A 21,523-nucleotide genomic window follows, 5' to 3' on the forward strand; every position below is an offset into this window, starting at 1 on the left:
TGGGTAATCTACACTAATCAGGCCACTTTCCAGATACAAGGCCCATTTGAAAAAGTTGGGCCACAGATCCAATGAGAATCTACCCACTTTCAGGATATCCTCTAAAAGAAATATTCTCATCACTAGTTAACATATTTCACAAATTCAAGACCTTCAGTGAAACCAAAACTCAGCTGGGCATTTAAAAATATTCTTTATGATTGTATTTGCCTAACCTTTTTTCTTCCCTAACTTCTATTTTATGTATTATCCTAAGAATCCTTGTAATTCATACACATTTTTTTTTCACCTCTTGCTCTACATGAGGTGACAGAAAGGACAAAGGACTGGTGTCAGGGGACATGCCACTAGCCATCTGGGCAACATCAGAGAAATCTCCCAGCCTTGCTAAGCCCTAAAGATTCATCTGAAACAATGGAGAAAACTGTTTGTTCTGCCTACCTCACAGGTTTGTTGTAAAGATCAAGCAAAATAATGTGTGTGAAAGGGCCTTGAACAGTGTAAAATAACGTTCAAATGTAAAGTATTAAATTCTTTGCCCTTTCCCCTGGTTTCTCTGAAGTGATATTCAGTGTTTGGCTTGCCCTTATTGGCCTAGCGTACTTACAGTGGGGTCACTGCCCTTAAGCACACTGCAGCAAGTGCTGCCCCTACTTTTTCTTTCAAAATAAGACAGCTGTCCTGTCCTTGGAGCAGGTAATAGGCAACGCTTGTTCAGTGGCATCTCCTCTGATCAGGCTCGACTTGCCAAAATGCGTGGCAATTGCAATTCACTTCTGTTCAGTTCAGACATGAGGGGCCCCCAGAGAACCCCACTGAATGGAACCTTCCCGTAGTATTCAGACGCCCTCAGTGTTTTGTTTTCATTGCCTGTTAACACTGGGATAATGTCTCCACCTCATAGGGTTGTTGTGAAGATTAAATGAGTTAACTGTGTGACCAAGACTGGAACAAAAGAAATATTCTGTTAAGTATTAGCGGTGTCACGATTTTTCTTTCTTAATTAGCATCTACTTGGGACGCAGAACTGTGCTAACCTCCTGGAATACACAGGAGACAGTTTCTGCTCCTGCAGGGGTTAAAGTTCTACCACCGGAGGCTAGGGTTAGGAGGTTTAGTGAGTTAACATTCCCCCCACCCCACCCCCAGATACTTTGCTCCGCTAAGAATGCCCCCTTAGCTGACTTCCTGCGCGGTGGTATTCGGAGCTCTTCGCCTTGGGGTCAGATCCCATGTAGTCGCTCCCAGGAGCCTGATTCAAGTTCTGGCCTTGGATCCTATGGCATCCGCACACCCCATCCTTGAGCGGCTTTCGAACTGAAACGGTAAACGGCGTTTCCAGCCCGATGGAAGTTGGGAACGTGTGCGGGCCCCGGGTGACCAAGAAGGGGCTTGAAGAACTCTGAGCTTCAGGGTCCCGCAGCCACGCGCGGCAAATTGCTTCTTGGCCTTGTTCGCAGCTCATGAGGTTTGCGGTGGCTGGAGAGCGGCCGCGGAACCAGTGTGCGGGCGCCGCGGTCCAGGTGGCGGCGAGATCTCAGCGAAAACATAGCGGGGGCGCGGAGCCGCGGGCGGCGGCGGCGTCAGCGCGTCCAGAGGTAGCAGTACACGTGGAGAGGAGGAAACTTTGCGTGCCCGGGAGGATAGCATCGGCCGAGAAGCTCACCGGCGGTGGCCGCGAGGCTGGGCTGCGCCGCGGGGCTGGGAAGGGACTACCGCTGGCCCTCCACGGGACGCGCTCCCAGCCCCCTCCCTGCGCACCCCACCCCCTTCCCTCCGCCGCGCACGCAGCGCCGCGGTCCCTGTCAGAAGCGGCCGGATCCGCCCCAGCCAAGCAGGGCCCGACTCGCACCCAGGACCCTGGGCCTCCGCCTTCGCTCTAGACTGGGAGAAGCATCGGGCCCTCCTCTCCTCCCGAGGAGGACGCGAGCGGGCAGGACGTCCCAACAAGGCCGGCCGCCCGCGGCCACGTCCCGGCCCGGCCCGGGCGCGCCGAGGAGCGGAGCCAGGGGCCGGCGCTCGCTTCGGCTCCCTCCCGGGCGCGCCGGAGCCGGGGGCGGCCGCTCCGGCTGCAGCCTCGAGGGCCTGCGCCTCCCCCTGCCGAAGCTTCCCGCAGCGCTCGGCAACTTCTTTTGGCTCCTGCCACGGGGAGCGAGTTCACCCATCAGGTAAGGAAGGCTGCCTGTTCCTAGGCTCCAGCTCGGGCGGGCGTGTTTCTGAAAGTTGATTTGAAATGCATCCAAGTGTGAGCAGGGCCAGCCGCGCTCCTCCCCGAGGCGACTTCTTCGCTCCTGCAGACGTTCCCTGCACCGGCCGACCGGCGGGCGGACCTCCCTGCGCGCCCCGCACGCTCCTGGCAGATCCCAGCGCCCCGAGTCTGGGAGCTGGCGGGACGCTCTCCGGATCGCTTGCTCTGCCCCTTCTCGGCCGGGGCAGGTGAGGGACGCAACGCTGCCGGTCTGGGCGCGGACTGTAGACCTCATAGTTCCGCGTGCCTGGGCTCGGCCCCGCGAGGGAAACAACCCACTCCTTTATCTCTTACACTAGTAGCTGGGTTCCCGCCGAGGCATCCCTAGGGCTCTGACTGGTATAGGTTGGGGCGGAGTCGAACTCGGGGTGGGGAAACCTGGGGCTGGGGACCTGGTGAGGGGGTGGGGGACAGGGGCAGGAGAAACGCAGTTGGGGGGCGGAGGCCTAAGTACTTAACGCGTTGGCTTCGAATGAAATCAGATCAGTCCGAGCAGTTCGCTGTGACTGCTTTCTCTTTTCCTAGCCCACATTTCTCTTGGCTGAATTTTACCCTCGCAGCTCGTTCTGGTCACCCTGGACACTCCCTCCGTCCTTTCCCAGGAGTGCGGCGGCTTGCGTGTGCCGCGTCCTGAAGGGCTCAGACGCCCAAAGCGTCGTTTCCTCTCGTCTACAGGTCCTCCCCGCGCGGTCCGAACATGCTGGACGGCCTGAAGATGGAGGAGAACTTCCAAAGCGCCATCGAAACGTCGGCCTCCTTCTCCTCGCTGCTGGGTGAGTGTTCAGGCCGTGCGCCTCGGGCGCACAGTCTTTCCTCCACGCCCCAGCTCTGGCGTCCAGCTCGCTGGGACACAGCAGTAGGGGAGCTAGCGCCCCGCTTCGTACACTCAGTTGAGCTTACTCCCTGTCTGTCAGAACCTGTGGGTCCTTCCCACCCTAAACCGACCAGCCGCCCCAGGCCTCTTGCGCCAGGCACCGAACTCCCCAGATCCGCGAGGGGCGGGCGAGCTTGCTCGCGGGCATTTGAATGGCAAGTGATTAAAAATACCCAAGGATGGATTTTTAATCACAGAGCTGATCGACATCTCATAAATGCCGCCCTGTTTTCGGAGACTTAGGGATGAGCACACAAACCCGAGGTCCGAAGCACCGAAGTTCGAGACGGCTTCTTGCCTCCAACTCCAGCCCCAGTCTCAGCCTCGAGCACCGCCAAGAGGCTTTTCCGGGCGGGTGGGCAGCGCATCGCGGGGATTAGCCCGCGCGGCGGGGCCCTAGCCTCGGCTTTAATTAACTGGTGCCGGATCTCTCGTCTCGCGGGTCCCGCTGCCTCTTGGGTCTCCCCAGTCCCTTCGCAGTGACTACGGAGGAGCGGCGAACCCAGGGCCTCAACCCATACGCGGGTCAAACCGAACCGAAGCCAGGGATTCTCACTCCCACCTTGCCGCCCTCGATGCTTTTCAAGTTTGGTGAAGGGTATTTTAATTTTTTTTAGTGGGGGAGCGGGGTTTCGTTTTGTCATTTAAACTTCTTGCCCCTTTTCCTAACTCGGAACAGCTAGAGCGGAGTGTAGGCGGAGGATGAGACATTTCGGCTGGGGAAACCGGACTGAGAGAGGATATCCTCCCCCCACCCCGCCCCCCAACTCCCCAGATGAAACGAAATCGCGTGCACCGCGTTCCCCTCTTTCGACCGCCTCTTCAGAAACTTCCCGACTCCATACAGCCTCGGAAGAGCCAGAGAGTCAGAGCTGACCCGGAGGGTCAGGGCTAGCGTTCAGCGGGCATCGCGGCGAGTCCGGTGCGCCCTGTCCGCCTCAGGTCCGCTTTCTGCGCCCTGGGTCGCGGCCCTAGACGCCGAGACAGGGCAGAAAAAAATAGGAAACGTTTTAAAGAGCTCGCTACCTCTAGCACTGCCTGCCTGAATCCCAAGGTGACTGGGCCCGCTCCTGAGCCGATAGCCGTGTCTCCTAAGGGGAAAGGGGCCAAGTGTAGCAGGGAAACCGGGAAGCGTCAGGCCCTTTGGGACATCCCTCGCCAAAGTATGTTACCGGGGAACAAAGCCTTCTCTAAATAAAACGTGCCGACAAAGTGACAGAGGTGGCCGAGCATCCCACAACCCTAAAAACAAAAACAAAACAAACCCTCCCAACCCACACCCGAAAACTAAAGGAACGAAACGGACGCAAGTGCAAAGGTTAGGATTGAGAAGAGTCTTTTTCCCTCTGAGTCGGTTTGGGTTCGGTTTAGCCCTCTTTCGTGGCTGCTAAGGTCGCCTGATTCCAGGAACACTGGCCGGACACTGCAGTGTATTGGAGTCCTGATTCTTTACTCCCCCCACCCCCCCCCTTTTCTCCGTTTTGATGTTTCTTAATTATGAAAAAAAAAAAACAAACACCCATCTGCAATTTGCGGGCCATCCAGCAGTTTGGGGCTCATTGGTTTGAACAATACCGTTTGCCTAGGGCGGGAATGGTATTTTCTTGCAGGCATGGGACTTTTTAGGAAGCAAAGAAAATGTATAAAGTTTTCCTCCAAATAAATAGAACAAAATTGCATTTTAGCAAAGGATAAAACCAAACAACAGAAAAGAATTATTTTTACACACTCATAGTTTTAATCATAGACAATGGAGACAAGCATAGTGAATTATTTGATGACTAGCTGATTAACCTGGGAGCACAAATTTATTTGTAGGCTGATTTTTACATGAGGTGTGCAGGATTGTGCATACCTGGATAGGTTTGATAATTAAAGGCAACTTATTGATTTCTCCCCCCTCCCCTGGTAGAATTTAAAACCTTCCCAAATAGTCCCTGTTTATGAGAAACGCTATTTGGTTTGATTTTGTTGTGCTCTCCAAATCTCGGCTTGGATGTTTAGCAGGGGGCTTTCCAGGGTGGGGCCCGCGGGGGTAATCCGTGAGTGTGGAGTGATGGATCTGTAGAGGGTCCGGCTGGGTTTGGTGGGGTGCTGGGCCAGCGCGGCTCATCGGTGGACGTCTGTTGCTGCTGTAGGCAGAGCGGTGAGCCCGAAGTCTGTCTGCGAGGGCTGTCAACGGGTCATCTCGGATAGGTTTCTGCTGCGGCTCAACGACAGCTTCTGGCATGAGCAGTGCGTGCAGTGTGCCTCCTGCAAAGAGCCCCTGGAGACCACCTGCTTCTACCGGGACAAGAAGCTCTACTGCAAGTATGACTACGAGAAGTAAGTGCCCACGCCTCGGATCGCCTCCCCCACACCGCATCAGCGAGCGCGGGAGACCCTGTCCTTCTTTACCCCTCATCTGCTTCTGGAAGGTGCAAGATACACCCGCGTGCTCAGATACGCAAGTGCCCATTCTCTTCCATCCTGTAAGCTCCCCGGGGCAGCGGAGGACTGCGCCTACGGGCGCCGTAGCGGCTGGGGCACGACAGAAGCGCCAAGGGATGGCTTTCTCTATGGTCTGCTCGTCCAGTTTTCTGGACCTGGCCATTCCCCCGAGGACACTCCATTGTGGACACTCCTATCCCATCCCATCGACCTTGTTTCTCCCTTCCCCGCTTCACTGGGGTGCCCTGGGGGCGGGGGAGGGGGGGCGGAGCTGCCAGTGGCCCACCTCTGCTCTCCAGTTCCCTCTCCACCTTACCCACCTGTCTGTGCCACCCAAACGCTTATGCGCAGAGCTGAGGCAGTCTCAATCCCACAGCTTGGATGCCCTGTGCTCCTTCCTTCCTTGACTTTGTCCCCTGGGGTCCCCAACAGATTGAGCTTCAGGCACAGCGCTGTTGCTCCTTTGAACTCGGAGGCAACGCACACCCCGCTGGCTTTTTCGCTCCCTGTATTCTCCCTACCCCTTACACCGTTTTTTCCAAAACCCTCGGGCCACACTGGCAGCCAGACCACGTCTTCCATCCTCTGCCACCTCCCTAATTCCTGTCTGGGGGTGCGTTTCTGCCGCTCGGCAGGTTCGACGTGGATCGGTCTTGGCCGGTCGACATGAACGTTCTGGTGTGTGATGAGGAGAGTTAGGAACCAGGTATTTAGGGAAGTGGACTATTTAAATTCTAGACCTTCATAATGTCTAAAGCCTGGATGACACTGGGGAATGGGAGTTTGAAGGATTTGCTGGTTCCGGCCAGGCCCGCCGTGGAGTTGCTTAGTAAAGCTAAGCAGAGGGTGGGCTGGGGAGACACTGCTTTTCCGGGTCAAAAATGGCTAAATAATGTGGACACTGACTTCACAGAGACGTGGAGGGTATTGAAGCAAAGAAAAATGGCTGAAATGGAGGCCTCTGTTTTTGTACTCTGGGCTGGTATAAGTGACGGAGCGCCCTGGGGGCACGTGTGCAGGAAAATTCTGCATTTGTCACTGGTGAATCAAAGGGACAGCAGTATATGAGAAAATCAAGGGAGGTTTAGTGTTCATGAAAAACAGTTCCTATGATGTTATTAAAAACACACCATGAAATGAGGTGTGCGGGGAAAATCTCAGTATAACACAGAAAAGCTCAGAGAGAGAACAGAAATAGCTTCTTTTTTTGCCTGGCCTCTGAGGTTTACTGCAAACTGACAAAGTCATCAGATCCAGTGACCACACACAGAAATTCTTTCTGCTACTCACACTCCTTTGATACAGTATTCCTGCATTTTACCCCCATGTGGATAGAGTACTGGACATTTTGCTTTGTTTTGAAAAGATAACTACATTTTTCAGCACACAAAAAATAGAGGTCTGATTTTGAATGAGTTGAGCAATACAGAAATAAGGAGAGAAGTGCATCACCATTACCCAAAGTGGTAACATTGGGTATAGTTGTACATTTTAAAAAAAGATGTGCCTGTATCTGTTCTTGATTGTTCATTGCCCTAGTGTCTGAGTGAAAAGTGCGATTTTTAGGTAAAAAAACAAATTTTGCACACACAACTTAAAGTACCACCTTTGGATAAAGCTTCTGCTCACTTTTCCCCCCACTGTTGCCATCTGAAAGTTTTGGGATTGCGTAGACCCAATCTTTATCTTTGTGCTTATAGATTACTGAAATGTCCACATCCTTCAGGCACAACACCAGCAAATTCAAAAGTATGGGAGCTTAGGAAAGGATTTGGGTGGTGAATTTCTATTCTGTTTGTGAAAAAAAAAATCACGAATCAAAGAAGGCTTACGGGTCAACACAGCTGTCTGGCCAGTCAAATCTTCTTTAAGGAAGTCAGGCTGTGTCAAGAGGAGAAGAAACAGTTGTTGTAAAGTACTTAACACAGCAATGTCCCTCCACTGCAGCCTCCCAGGTTTGGCGGCGGTTTGGGGCTTATTAGCCCACTAGGGTCAGTTCTCCCTGCACAAAGCTATTTCTGCAAAGGGAAAATTGCAGGGATCAACTTGCCAGCTGTTGGCCAGAACCAAGAAGATTTTACAGAATAGTGTGAGCTACATTGTTCAGAGAGGTGTTGATGTTACCATGAGGGTTTTTAATTTTGCTTTTAACACGGATGTCCAAAATGGAGTTGCTTATCTCTTTTGCTCACGATCAGCACTTGTGTGTGCCCAGCGCGGCCATTGTCTTTGAATTTTATTACGGTTTTTCTCCACTGCCTTCCATCCACATCCCATTCTTCTTTCAACCAAACCGGGATGTAGTATATGTGATAATCTTAATAGCATTAGCCTTCATGGTAGTTGCTGTAAAACGGGAAGGGTGGGGGGTTGTTTGTTTTAAAATTAGGCTCAAGACATTTTCCTTTATTCAGCAAGCTCTTTGAGCTTCTACAGGCAAGGAAGTAGACTTGGTGATGGGAAAATATTGAGAAAATATCTCAAAGCCTGCCTTCAGGAGGCTTATAGCCTATATTATCCTAGCTATTGAGTATTTATTGTAAACCTCTACTTAGACCATAGGACTAAGTATTGAATAGAAGTTGTCTGGAAGAAATTTATCCTCTGGGGGATGCAATTTAATGTTAGATAATAGTCATAAAACAGAGAGCACATTTCCTCTTTCACGAATGCATTTATAAAGATAGTTTTTGCCTTTTTCCTTTGGATCTTTTTAAAAATTTGAGGCCCAGCCAAGGCGAATGGAGAGGAAATTAAGATAGAAGTTAAAGCTATAGGATAACACCAGTGGTGAATTATGGAACAATTCATAGAAATGAACATTCAGAATAAATGAAGTTCAAATGCTATTTTTACACATTAAAAAAAAAACCATATAGCTAATGTGCAGTCTTCAGTGGAGTTCATAAACATATTAACACAGTGGCCTTATCATATTTATGTCAGCCATTTGTATGTACATTTCTGACTGTTGGGCACTTTTGCATTTGAATTATGAACTGCCTGTTCATGGTGTCAGACAGCCAGTTAAAATGTGAAAATTCTACTCTATCAACTAGTTGTTACATCTTCTTGATGTCAAACACCACATTTGTCTAATTTTTAAAAACTGAATCGACAGTGGCATTTTAGACGTACAACCATCCATTTGAGGACTTCAGGGCATTTTGTTAAATATTTGTCTCATACGTTATGACACTCTTAGGAATAATTTATCTTCTCAGCATCCAAAACAAATAAGCATTTAAAGTTGGAGTGTAGAAAACTGATGTATGAATATCCAGAAATTAAGAACTGGAGGTGACCTATATTGTTCATGACATGCCATCGAAGAAAAATAGCTAGTTCAGTGGGATGATACACGCACAGAATTGCTGAAGGAGCATCATGTCATGTAAAACTCAGGTGCTATAGGTGTGGACGCTTAAACATTGGACTCAACTGTCTTTGACAGTTCTTGAAAGTTAGCAAATAACCAAAGTGTTTTTCAGCTTGGGGAAACTTCTGCTTGTATAACTATTGTTTCCCATTTAACTGAGTCCTCTAGGATCTGGTTAGTTTGGAGTTTTCCCTGAATGTCTTCCAGACAAATACTGTAGCTGGACTTAAGTTGGAGACAGGAGAGGCTGCTGATTAACAGGAATGTGGTGATACAATAGATAATTAAGCCTTCTGGAAGAGATCCCACATTTAAATCAAATTTATATTGTTTCTTTCATGTGCCTGGCAGCTCTGTGTGTCAGACAGGGCCCTCTCCCCTCACATATGAAGTTTATCATCATCCCTTAGATTGTTCTGGACATCCTAGGAGCAATGTGGGATAGTATCGCTGTCATCAGGGCTCCTCTTACAGCATCATAACTCCCCACATGTCAGCAAATCGCAGGTCTTGGGAAACCTTCTCTCAGAGGGTCAGTCCATGTTTCCCCCCCTTCTTTTGGAGCAGACCAACTTTTCTGAAGAAAGGGACTCCAATGAAGTGAAGTGCATATCCCTCATTAGAACTTTCTCTGTATCTTTCTTTTGACTTGCTGATTGGCAGCCCCACGGAGAAAACGGCTGAGGTAATGATCTCTGTTAGGATCAGTAATGGACTAATATTGGATTTTATCAAGGTAGTGTAGGAGGTGTGTAGGGAGGAGAGTTAGTTTGGTTTTATTACTGTGACATTACTTGGAGATTAAAATTGGGCATCAGTTCCTCATAAAAGGAGCCTGCAGATGAAATTACAGAGGCAGTTGTTAGATTTTTACTTTATCTTCTGTTGGCCCCATGCCTGGCATGGTAAAATTTAGGAATATAAAAATCAAACACAGCTAGGTATTAAATTGACGTGTGCATTAAATTGCAGGGGGCTCTTAGCTCGGGATAAGCATTGTCCATGGGCTGCGACTGTGTTTGTGCAAGCTGACTTATCTCTTTTTTTATTTAAAGGGTGATTGGAAACAGTCTTTGTTCAGAGGTGTTTTCTCTTTTTATATGAATTGGTCCCTAGGTAGGATTTTCTGAATCTCAGACTTCAAATGTTGAAATAAAATTAGAGAGTAGGAGTAGATATTAATAGTATTCTGGGGATTAGATATGAACATTTCCTTTCAGAGTAGGCTTGTGGGATTCTTTTTATCCTTAACGTAAATTGAGCACATTAAAAAAAGTTATTTATTCAACTCAGTTTTGCATACTATAGAATTCTGGGATTTTGTCATCCACCCAGCTAAGGAGCTGCTTTTGCCATTCAGATTTCCGTGACAAGAGCTCTTCTGATAATTCATTGTTTGTGTTGCTTTTTAGTTTCATTTTTCTTGTTTATAACTTTTGTGACCCAAAATCCTGTTACTAATTTTAGAGAGCCCTCTTCATTGTTGCTTTTATTTCTGGGAGGATTTTTTGAAGTGAATGAGTAGCTACTGTTTCTCTAATGAGAACAATTCCCTTCATTAAATTATCAGCTGATTATTTTTTATGGTCAAAGAAATGATTTGGGTTCTAATGTTCAGAAGTGAGAAAATAGACAAGAATTTAAAATACTCATTATATTCCTAGGAATTTATTAAAGCATCTTGGGGTAAATTCGTATACAAGATGTCATTGTGTTATATCAAGTTCGAAATAATCCATATTAAGTTGATTGTTAAGTATATTGTACAGTACTGGGAAATGGACTATGGGGGGTAAAGTACAATCACAGCCACAGTAGAAAGAGTTAAAAATAATTTGAGTTAACTATGAAATCTTAGCTGTACTTAAATGCTTTGAATTTTTTTTTTTTTTTAACATCTTTCTAACATGCCCGCCTCTTCAGATGAGAGTTCTTGGTGAGCCACTTGTAGGGTGGGATAAGGAAGATTAGGGACTGTGTGGGGTGGTGAGTGCCTCCCCCACCCCCAAAAGAAGCAGAAAGTTTCCTGTATGGGATAGTCCTGTCCTATTTCCAGCATAACCTGAGGCTTCCCCCTAGGGAATGAATGCCCTATATGTTTTTCTGAAAGTTTCTTAGCAATTATAGAACAGTATTGCTTGCAGTCTTTTCAGATTCCATTTGGGAAAGTTGGTAATTTTAGGAGCCAAATGTAGAAAGGTAGTGGAGGAAAGAGGCCCTTTCCCCTTGGTGCTTGTTTCTGAAACTGACAGAGAAGCTTGGTGTGCCTTGTAATTTACAGTTTCCCCGTTCATCTCCTCCACGACTAGTGCGATGTGGGACAGTTTAGCCAATTCATCACAATTAGAATTAGTCGTGTTATCTTTAACCAATGTCAGCTGCAGCGTTGTGTCTCTTTGTCATATATTAAATGAAACCTAGCCAACTGTCTTGCTGAAATGAAGTGAACACCTTCCAAATGTCAAATTGTTATTTTAGTCAAGCACAATTATCTGTCTCTATATTTTTAACCAAGTTGAAATTAATAAAATTGCTGTGGCCCTGGCATTAATTAGCAGGAGGATTAGAGCTATATCAGCTAAAAAGGAGGTGTAAACACTGTAATCTTACTGCATGTTTGTTTTCACACTACTGAAAATAAATAAAATGAGACTTAGGATAGGGATTAAGTTTCTTTTGGCATTAGACAGCAGATGCAATTGGAATGCAGCAGAAACACTGAAGTATTAGTGAAGACGTTATCGGAAGAATAAAACTGGGGCTCAGCGTTGGTTTCCTACCTTCTGGGTATACATGGTCCCATCGCAAATAGCCCCATCTGGGTAGTTAAAAGAGGATTTAAAAAAACTACTTCCATGCTATACTTTTCAGTGGTGAACAAGGCAACCAGATTATCTGTAGGGCTTGTCACCTGGCTGCCATGCTCGGATTAGCTAGAATTTAATGAAGCCCTTGCCAGATTCCCCATTATTGCACCATAATGTCATAACAACTAAAAATACAAAGTGGACTGTGCCTTTCCTAGTCCTTAACTAAAGTCACATGAAAGAGTTTGGTCTCTTCTAGCCTTTCAAGATTCCAGTTGCGGGATCCTATTTTTGGATAACAGTAAATATGTCTGGCTTTTCTGACTCTTTAGGCCTCCAGTGGCTTTCCACCCTGTTAGATTTGTGTTTTATCATCATTACCCTATAATGGACAAGCCCTGGCTAGATATCTGGCCACTGTGGGTTGGAAACATTTTCTGATGGGCCAGTTAAAGTCTTAATATTAAAAAAAAAAATACTTTTGACATTCAGCACATGGAATAGCACGTGGAATGGACCATGTGCTATATCTGACTTCACATCTAGCTGCATCCCATTCTGCCTCCCCTTCACTCCCCTGTGTCCTGTGGAATTCTACTAACTTGACTCTTGAAGGCACGTGAGAACTCTTAAATATCTTCTCATTATGGCCTCATTTTTCTGCCAGGCCAACCTTATCCTTATGGACTGTTGCGTGTATATGTGCTAAGTCGTGTCAGTCATGTCTGATTCTTTGTGACCCTATGGATTGTAGCCTGCCAGGTGCCTCTGTCCATGGGATTCTCAAGACCACAATACTGGACTGGGTTGCCTTGTCCTCCTCCAGGGGATCTTCCTGACCCAGGGATCAAACCCACGTCTCTTGTATCTCCTGCATTGGCAGGCAGGTTCTTTACCACTGGTGCCACCTAGGAATCCTCTTTTAATTTTTCTCACTTGGAGGAAACAACTTTGTCTTTTAGACGCACAAAATAACGAACGGTCCATCCAGTTATGGAGCAGAATTCAGCTGCAACAGCTGGTGAGGGACGTTATGCCCAGATTTGCGTGATCTCATGACCACACTGTCTGGGTGACCAGTTAGGGGCCCCTGAACATCTTTCTGAGTGTGCCTGGCACTTTCATGGATGCTGCATTATGTTTTTCGGTGGGTCAGAGATGTGCCTGAGTCTGATGTTGTTACCAGTAAACCAGGACAAGGAGTCATTTGGTGAGAAGCCTGGCTAGCATTCTGATAGCGTGTACTCACGCTCAATTTTTTTGGCTACTTCTCGGGTTGTCACACTTCTCCACCTGGAAAGAACCATCTTGTATCTTCCGAGTACTGCTGCTGCAGTGAGAAGGGGTCTTTAGAGCAGCCTCCTCCCATCATCCCTTTCAGTTATACCATAGCCACTCCTTCACTCACAATGCTTTTGCCTCCTCCCTCTCCAGCCTCAGGAACCTTTAAAAGGATTTTTCAAAACAAAACAAAACAAAACACCCCCTCCTGAACTCCAGATTAGCCTCTTAAGCTCATTAAAGTTCCTTTAAATACCAAAATGTTGGGCTCCTGGGGACTATCCCCCCAAACCATATTTTCCTTCTTAACATTGCTGTCATTCACTGTGCAGCAGATTAAGGCCAGCTCCCTCTGGGCTCAGAAGCGGTTCCCCCTGTCTCTGCAGGAGGGTCCAAATATGTCTTTGTTTGAGGACTGAACCTGAGTGGAAGCTGATGCCAGCTTGGCTGGGGGCCCCCAGCTCCTGGGTGGAGAGGAGGTTGATGTCCTTGCAGATAGGATGGGGCCCAGAAAGGGGAATGGGCAGGTGAGTGGTCAAGGTGTGGCTCGTACAGTTTGGGGGAGCTTGGTAGTCATGGGGCCCTCTCCCAGTTGCTGGGGAGAACCAGGAATAGGCGAAACTTAGAGGATTGTCCTTGCCCGAGGGAGTCGGGTGGCTTTGGGGTCTCTTTTGATCGGGACCCAACAGAGGCACTAGAGCCCAGTTTCTGTTGACACCCAGGCCTTGCCGGCTGCCACTGTTCAGAGGTGGACTTGTACAGCCGCACCTGCCTTTTGCTTTTGCAGCTTGCTCCCTTCTTCATTTCAACCCCCTTTCCAAAAGGCCTCCCTAATAATTCTTCCCCTCTCTGTCATTTCAGGCTTCCTTCCCTAAAGCTGGCTCTTGGGGAGAGCTTTCTGGTTTTGACAGTGGAACAAATCCTTTTTAACATAACCGTCGAGAGTTTCCTCCCATGCTGCTGGCTCCCCCACCCCTTCTCCCCTGCCCCTCCTCACGTTGTAGCAGGGATTCCTGTTGTGCCCGTATTCCCTGTGCTTGCGTGGTGACAGCCTGCTACCCTTACTGGGATAATGTCGTGGTAGCGCCTCCTCGGTGGTGCCATGAAGTAGACTTTGGAAATCTAAAGGGGAAGAGCATCCCAGGAGACCCTTCCCTGCACGAGTTTGGCTGAGTGTGCTTGGTCTCTGCACCTGCCTTTCCCCTGGGGATCTGTATAACTGGAAGCCCCCAGTTCAACCACAGCACTGGTTTTCCAACCCCATTTTCAGGATCTCAACTTTCAGCTCAGCCTTGCATTCTTGCTTATCTTATACTCTGAACCCATCTTATGACCTTTTAATTTCCAAATTATGCTGTATACAGGTTAGAGCCTACTCTCCACTAGCTGTCAAAATGGAGAGGATATTATGAAATATCACATTGGGATATACATGATAATGTGTACCTTCCAAAGGTACTTTTTAACTGGGAGGGTGTTCTCTCAAAGGAATAACTATCTTATGGTAGAATTTTAGGCCCTAGAATGGGATCAGTAGATAATTTTGGGCAGAATGCAAGTATCACTTTGTCAGACGCTTTCCTGTTTGTATGTGAGGCCAGCCGTGATTCCACACCCACTCCTTTTCTTCTGGATTTTATTTTCTTTTTGTTCTGTTATTGGTTGGGATCTTCGATTTTAGAAGTCCATGTCCATAGATGGGAGAGGATTGGACAGGTGAATATGAATGGCTTGGGCACTCCACAGCTCTCTCCATTACTGGAAAAATAATTTGGAACACATGTCCCACTGTCGAGTGATATCCAAGCCACAATTTCCTCATCCACACAAAGAAATAGAATAATAACAACTTCATAGAGTTGTTGTGAGAATTAAAAAAGATAATGACCTTCGAAAACCTCTTGGTGAAATATGGAGAACTATATATGCTTGGGTATTATTATTGTTGGTTTTTTAATATGAGTAAAAGAATGCATATTCTTAGGAGCTGTGTATAGTAACTCAACACAGTCTCGTGGTTAAGAGCATAAACTCTGGAGCCAGAGTGTCTGGGACCAAATTCTTACTCTGCTGCTCACTAGCTGTGTTACCTTGGATGGAGGTCATGCTTTCTCTGTGCGTGGGGATAAGTTTTCTCTCTTTAAAATGGGGATAAGTACCAGCCTCACAAATTTACAGTTATAAGATAGATTAGCACTAGAGACATGAGGCATGATATAATAAATAAGACAAACACTGCTATATGTTATATATGAACATTGTTAAGAGTAAACCTTAAGAGTTCTGTCACAAGGAAAACTATTTTTCCTATTTTAAAAAATTTTGTATCCATATGAGATGATGAATATTCACCACATTTATTGTGGTAATTTTTTTCTGATGTGTTTAAGTCGGGTCATTATGTTGTACACCTTAAACTTATACACTGCCTGTGTGCGTGCTAAGTCACTTCAGGCGTGTCTGACTCTTTGCAACCTTATGGACTGTGGCCCACCAGGCTTCTCTGCCCATAGGATTCTCCAGGCAAGAATACTGGAGTGGGTTTCCATGCCCTCCTCCAAGGGATCTTCCCCACCCAGGGATTAAATCTTCGTCTTTTATCTCCTGCAGGCAGGTTCTTTATAGCATATTCAGTGCTATATGTCAATTATAATTCAATAAAATGGAAATGAAAAATTGTACTGACCTCATAAGGTCATTTTGGGTTAATGTTTATAAAGCAGATTAATGATTGTCTCATAGAAAATGCCATAAAAGGATATGTTGGGAAAAATGTATATTTTTCAATTTTTAGATAACCTTCACAGATATTACCTTTATCAGACTTTACAGCAATTTAAAAAGGTAGATATGGAGAGGCTCCCCCTGCCACCCTGCATTTTGTAGATGAGGAAATTGAGGTTCTGTGAGGTTAAGATCTTACCCAGGGTCATGCTGTTGGTAAAGAGAGAAGCTAGGATGCCCTCCACAGCCTCTGACTTCAGGTTCAGTGACCTTTCCACTAAATCACACCATCTGCTCCTTGAATTCTGGTGTTCACACCCCTGTGAGATCACAATTCTCAGTTTGTCCTATTGAACCAGCTCTTGGAAAACAAGTCCCCACCTGCTAGATACTTGAGCTTTCCGGCAGCTTTCTGACGGTCAGCTGTTTATACATTCTGTGGTTCTAAAGGAAGTCTTTTTGGATTTGGGGAATGCCTGTGTGTGTGTGTGTGTGTTTGTGTGTGTGTGAAAGCTGCTAGTGTACACTCATCATTCCTATTTATCAAACTCTTCTGCCAAAGCAAAGCCATCCTGCCCATCCCTCCTCTCCCATCCCATCCCATTTGCACTGCTCTCCACTGACCCGCTAGCATCCCTGTTCTTCCACAAGGGAAGAATGACACAGAGGGAGACTCACATCCCTTATCCTCCTCTCTAGCTCACAGACTTTGCTATTGGTGACTTTTGTTCTGGGAGCCTGTCTGCACATTTGGCAGCAGAACTGTTAACCAGCAGATCTGGAGCCTTCCAGACATACTTCCATTGGGACCAGCCAGCAGCTGTCCATCCATTCCTCGGATAACCCTTTCCAAGTTTTCTTCTGAACTGTGTTGTATTTTCAAACAAGCCCCAGTCTCAGCTAGGAAAGAGCCCACTGTGCCCCGATGTGAGGCTGGTTTCCAGAACTGTTCACTCCCTCTTGTTTATCACTTGGCCTGGCTGGATCGAAGAAGGGATCATGGAACCTTGGGTTTTGAGGAAATTAAGTATTCCTGGATTGTATTATTTCTCTCACCATTGTTGACACTTGTTTCTCTTAAAAATAGTTCCAGTCAATTTTATAGAGATGAAATGTACGTCTGATTTTAATCTCTGTAAACTGGCGGGTAATGAAACTAGAGATTTCGGGTAATATGCCACCAATTGGAATGTGCTTTACCTAGTTGTATGTGGATTTCTCAAATTTAGAATTAAATGGAATCTTATAAACAGTTGGTTCATTAATTAAATTACTCATTCATCCCTTTAATCATCAGACAGACTTATTAAATTCTTGTATGTGCCAGATATGTAAAAGTGAATAAAACAAAGCACTGATGTATTAACAATCTAGCAGAGACTACTTAGAGATATAAATTAACAGAGACTCGAGAGAAGAGTAAACTTGTTTTATGAGAGGCATGGCCAGTGAGACTGAGCACCAGTTTATGTAAATCCCTTGGTTCTATATTACTGTTCATTATCTTTATAGTACCTATCATAATTTGAAACACATATTTATTTGTTGGTTTACTATTGTTTGTATTACTGAGCCATAAGCTCAGTAATGAGGGCAGGGACCTTCTTTTTGTTTTATTTTTTAACTCCTGTATCTCCAGCATCTTACATGGTCCTTGACAAATAATATCTGTTAGTCAAATATATTTTGGTTAAGTGGATAAATGAATCAATGAATGGCTTGCTTGGGATTGTTGAAAAGGCTTCATGGAAGAGGTGATATGTTAACTAGCTCTTGATGTGTGAATGGAAATGTGAACCATTTAGGTGGAGATGTCCAGGAGACAGTTGCGAAAGAAGATCTAGAAATTAGCCTGGACAAACAGCTTTAGGATATGTTATCAAATAAATATGAGAAGTGCCCAAGGGGATACTACACAGAGTGAGAAGGGGCCCAGGGTATAACTCTGGGGGGCTACTGGCATTCTAGGAGCCCTGGAAGAGGCTGTGATGAAATGACATGGATACAGGAGAAAACACCAGGGTGAGTGGGCTTCTGGAGGACCGAGCAGAGGTGGGGAATTTTAAAAGGAGGGCCACTTATTTGCTCTTGGAACTGGCAGTTAGCCATTGGTAAGCTTATCAAGAGTAGCTCTGTCAGAAGCTTGGAGGGAACAGGACAGCATTTTAGTGGGTTTTACAATGAAAAGGAAGAAGTAGAGGGAGTGATGGCCAACTCTTTTGGGAAGATGGGGTAATCTTGAGGCTACATGATGGCTAAGGTGAGTTTCTCTAGGAAAAAGAGGAGGTTGAGGATCCAGGAGAGAGAGGGGCCTTCAGCTGATAGAAGAGAAGCGAGGGGGCAGGGGCAGGGGCAGGGATACACCCAGAGCACATGCTGAATCCCTGCTTTGGTCTTTTCCAGCCATTCATTTCCTTTGTCCTTTTGTGCGTTTCTCTCTGGATTGGTCAGAACTGATCACCCCAGAACAGAGGCCAGCAGAAGGTGGCTTTGCTCCCCGTGGCTTCTCAGGATATCTCATCAGGTGGCCGCTGCCCCCTCCCGCATAGCTTCTTTTCCAAGGTCAGCCTGGTTCAGGGGCCAAGGGGTAGCAGCGGGGTGGTGGAGTAGGGCTCCAGCTCGAGTCCTGCCTCAGATCGCAGTTGTCTTAGTGTAAATCTCAGTTGTCCACCATCTCCTTGTTTCTGCTCCTCATCCATGCAGATCTCTGTTTGGTTACAGGTGCACAGAGGGTGTCTGATTCCCCAGGACAGGAGTGTATGTCTCCCCAGGAAAGCAATTAGTCAGTTGTGCTTGGCAACTAGACCAGTCCACACCCCTGCCCACTGAAGGGCTTTTGCTTCTTGTGATTCTCAGGAGAGAGAAGGGAGCCCTGGATGGGGACCTTGTCCTCCTTATTGACCATACCACGGTGGCCTGGTCCCCTAACTCACTCTCATTCTGTTTTACAGTCTTATTCACATGGTTGATTCGTACGTTAGCTTTCCCAGATTGGAGGCTAGAGTGACCTAGGAGATAACAGTGGGTTTTTGGAATCCTGGAGCTGTAGTCCCTCCTTTGCCCCCTGTTTGTCTGGGTGGGCCTGGGCAAATCATTTCACCATTTTGAGATTTTCCCACTGACCTCAGCAACTGTACCTCTAGAGCTTGCTGAGCTATGGAGCATGATCACACATTGCCTGATATGTGGCACAGGTGAGCGGGAATGTTTTTGACAAGAAATTTTAAGACTAGTGTGTGGGAATCCTTCCTTAGGACTGTTGAAACCTATGTGACCCTAGAAGAGAAAAGGTGACAGGGTCATAAGGGGCCAGACCTCTTAACTTAGAAGGGAATCAAACTAAAATTGGTGCTATCAAGGAGGCTGAATATTTTCCAAAGGCTTTGCATCTGTGGTTAGTAAGTTCAGTGGAGAATATATCAATGATGGCTTATGTGATATCACAGACAGCCAAAAGATTCATGGGATGAATTTTTCTACTTGTCAACTGGTTGTAAGGGCTCAGTTTAAAGCGAGCTCAGTGGTGCTAGGAAGGAGAATTGGGTGGAGAACTGAAATACAAATTGCAGCACTTCATGTGCATTGTTTTTTCAGTTTTCCTGTTGACGGAGAAAGGGCAAGTGCCAAATGGAATGTACTCTTTCAAATGGCAACATGGACACAGTGGGACTGTTGGAAAGCCATTAGTAGCCAAACCTAGTTAATATCAGCTCAGGTAAACACTCTTCATCATTGGCCTCTTTCCCCCAACTCAATTATTAAAGGATTAAAAAACTTCCCCAACGAACTCCTTTGAAAATTTAATGATGCGCGGTATTGTAGAGGTTGAACTGTTTCAATGAAGTGATTTCAGCTTCACTCTGACATTGCTGGTTAATCAGAGAGGAAAGAAGGTTCTGAAGCTCGTATTACCTGTCATGTGGTAAGACCAACCATCACTAAAGTCACATGCCATGGAATCCAGGGAGCTCATATTCCTGACTTTTTACCAGATTGAGCTAATTCTGGGGACAAGACAGAGGGAGAAGATGTCCTGCCTGTGACCCTCCAACCATTTGTGGCTCCCATCCAGACAGCACTTATTCTTTCCTAGAATTAAATAGTGTTTTTAGGAGAAGCTGATGGAGAAATTTGCATCCAGGGCCTTGGTTTGATGCTGTAATTCTGCTGCAGGTGTTCAGTCCGTCCTCCAGGGTCAGCTTGAACATGAAGCATGTGTTTTGAGTTGCTCTTTCTTGGGCTTGTAACACAGACACACACAGACCATATTCTGTCCCTTTGTGTAACTGAGGATGAACATAAGTGGGATCACTGGCTAAGGTCAGAGGTGTGACTTGTGGCCAGATAACTGCATCGTGTCTCTTGATTTCCATGGAGACCCGACCTGTATCCTCAGGCTCACCACCTCAGGCTTCAGCACTGAGTGATAAATGAATGAACTGGTCAGCTTGAAACCCAAGGGCATCAGAGCACAGTGATCTGCGTATGCAGGGCTGTAACAGGGAATGCAGTCGGGGGTGAGGGTGGTGTGGCACCGTGGCTGGCACTTCCCAGTTTGGTGGCTTTTATCTTACCTGCCCCGTCTCCATGTACCTCAACTACAGCCTAACTGATGGACCATTCAGCATTTAGGAGTCCTGTATTCAAAGGTCCTTTCTACTTTTAAAAGCCTTTTTGGTATTGGATATGCTGGAGTTTTTTTAAAGCCCACATTTCTTATTTGGCTTTTTAAAAGTAGGAGTTCAGATTATTATTGTTTTTTAATGTATAGTCAGTTGTCAGCTTTCCCTTCTAAAAGGTGACCCCAACTTGACTCGGTTTCTTTTTTCTTTGCTTTAAATTTGCTGTTTAATTAAGGATATTGAGATTTTCAGGAAGATTTAGAACTGTGGCCCTAAACCCTCAGTTTTGGCCAGCCCAAAGGTAAATTTAGCTCTTTCATTTGCTTCCCTTGTTTAACTAGCGTTTGTTGAGTACCTCTACGCACACTGTCGTAGGCACTTGGGGTAGAGCAGAGAACACTGTCAGAGAATCCCTGACTCTAGGGAGCCTACCTTCTAGAGGGGAGGAAGGACCATAAACAAGAAATGAAATGTGCGTTCCCTAAATCTCCCCAGGTTTGATTCCTCCTTCGTATGTTTAGTCAGACATCCAGCTATTTCACATTGCAGCCCACGTTGACACTTGCCACTCCCATAACTTCTATATATTTCCTTTTTCCAGCTGCTGTTTAGGATGTGCTGTAGTTTACCTTATTGTGCCAATATATTGTTCCCCCCATTAGAATGTAGGCCCCATGACAACAAAGGTAAAGGTCATGCATCGTTTAATAAAATCAGTTCACTCGCTCAGTCGTGTCCGACTCTTTGCGACCCCATGAATCGCAGCACGCCAGGCCTCCCTGTCCATCACCATCTCCCGGAGTTCACTGAGACTCACGTCCATCGAGTCAGGGATGCCATCCAGCCATCTCATCCTCTGTCGTCCCCTTCTCCTCCTGCCCCCAATCCCTCCCAGCATCAGAGTCTTTTCCAGTGAGTCAACTCTTTGCATGAGGTGGCCTAAGTACTGGAGTTTCAGCTTTAGCATCATTCCTTCCAAAGAAATCCCAGGGCTGATCTCCTTCAGAATGGACTGGTTGGATCTCCTTGTAGTCCAAGGGACTCTTAAAAGTCTCTCCAACACCACAGTTCAAAAGCATCAATTCTTTAGTGCTCAGCTTTCTTCACAGTCCAAATCTCACATCCATACATGACCACTGGAAAAACCATAGCCTTGAC

The 21,523-nt window shown here is 46.6% G+C and overlaps 1 protein-coding gene across 6 annotated transcripts in view; it reads left to right on the plus strand.

The window, feature by feature from the left end:
- Positions 1–1,882: 1,882 nt before the first annotated feature.
- LMX1A (LIM homeobox transcription factor 1 alpha) overlaps positions 1,883–21,523 on the plus strand; it is a 180,820-nt gene continuing 161,179 nt past the window's right edge. For 4 of the 6 annotated variants that reach the window (XM_055587218.1, XM_055587212.1, XM_055587216.1 and 1 more), the window contains exons 1-3: positions 1,883–2,168; positions 2,924–3,021; positions 5,261–5,447. In XM_055587218.1, coding sequence (XP_055443193.1) covers positions 2,946–3,021; positions 5,261–5,447 — 263 coding nt within the window. In that variant the 5' untranslated portion in view covers positions 1,883–2,168; positions 2,924–2,945. Of the gene's footprint in view, positions 2,169–2,307; positions 2,437–2,535; positions 2,588–2,923; positions 3,022–5,260; positions 5,448–21,523 lie in introns of those variants that run through there. The other 2 variants (XM_055587213.1, XM_055587214.1) reach the window with 2 other exon arrangements.

The sequence above is a fragment of the Bubalus kerabau genome, chromosome 6 (genome assembly GCF_029407905.1).
Source record: "Bubalus kerabau isolate K-KA32 ecotype Philippines breed swamp buffalo chromosome 6, PCC_UOA_SB_1v2, whole genome shotgun sequence".
In the NCBI taxonomy this organism is placed as follows: Eukaryota; Metazoa; Chordata; class Mammalia; order Artiodactyla; family Bovidae; genus Bubalus; species Bubalus kerabau.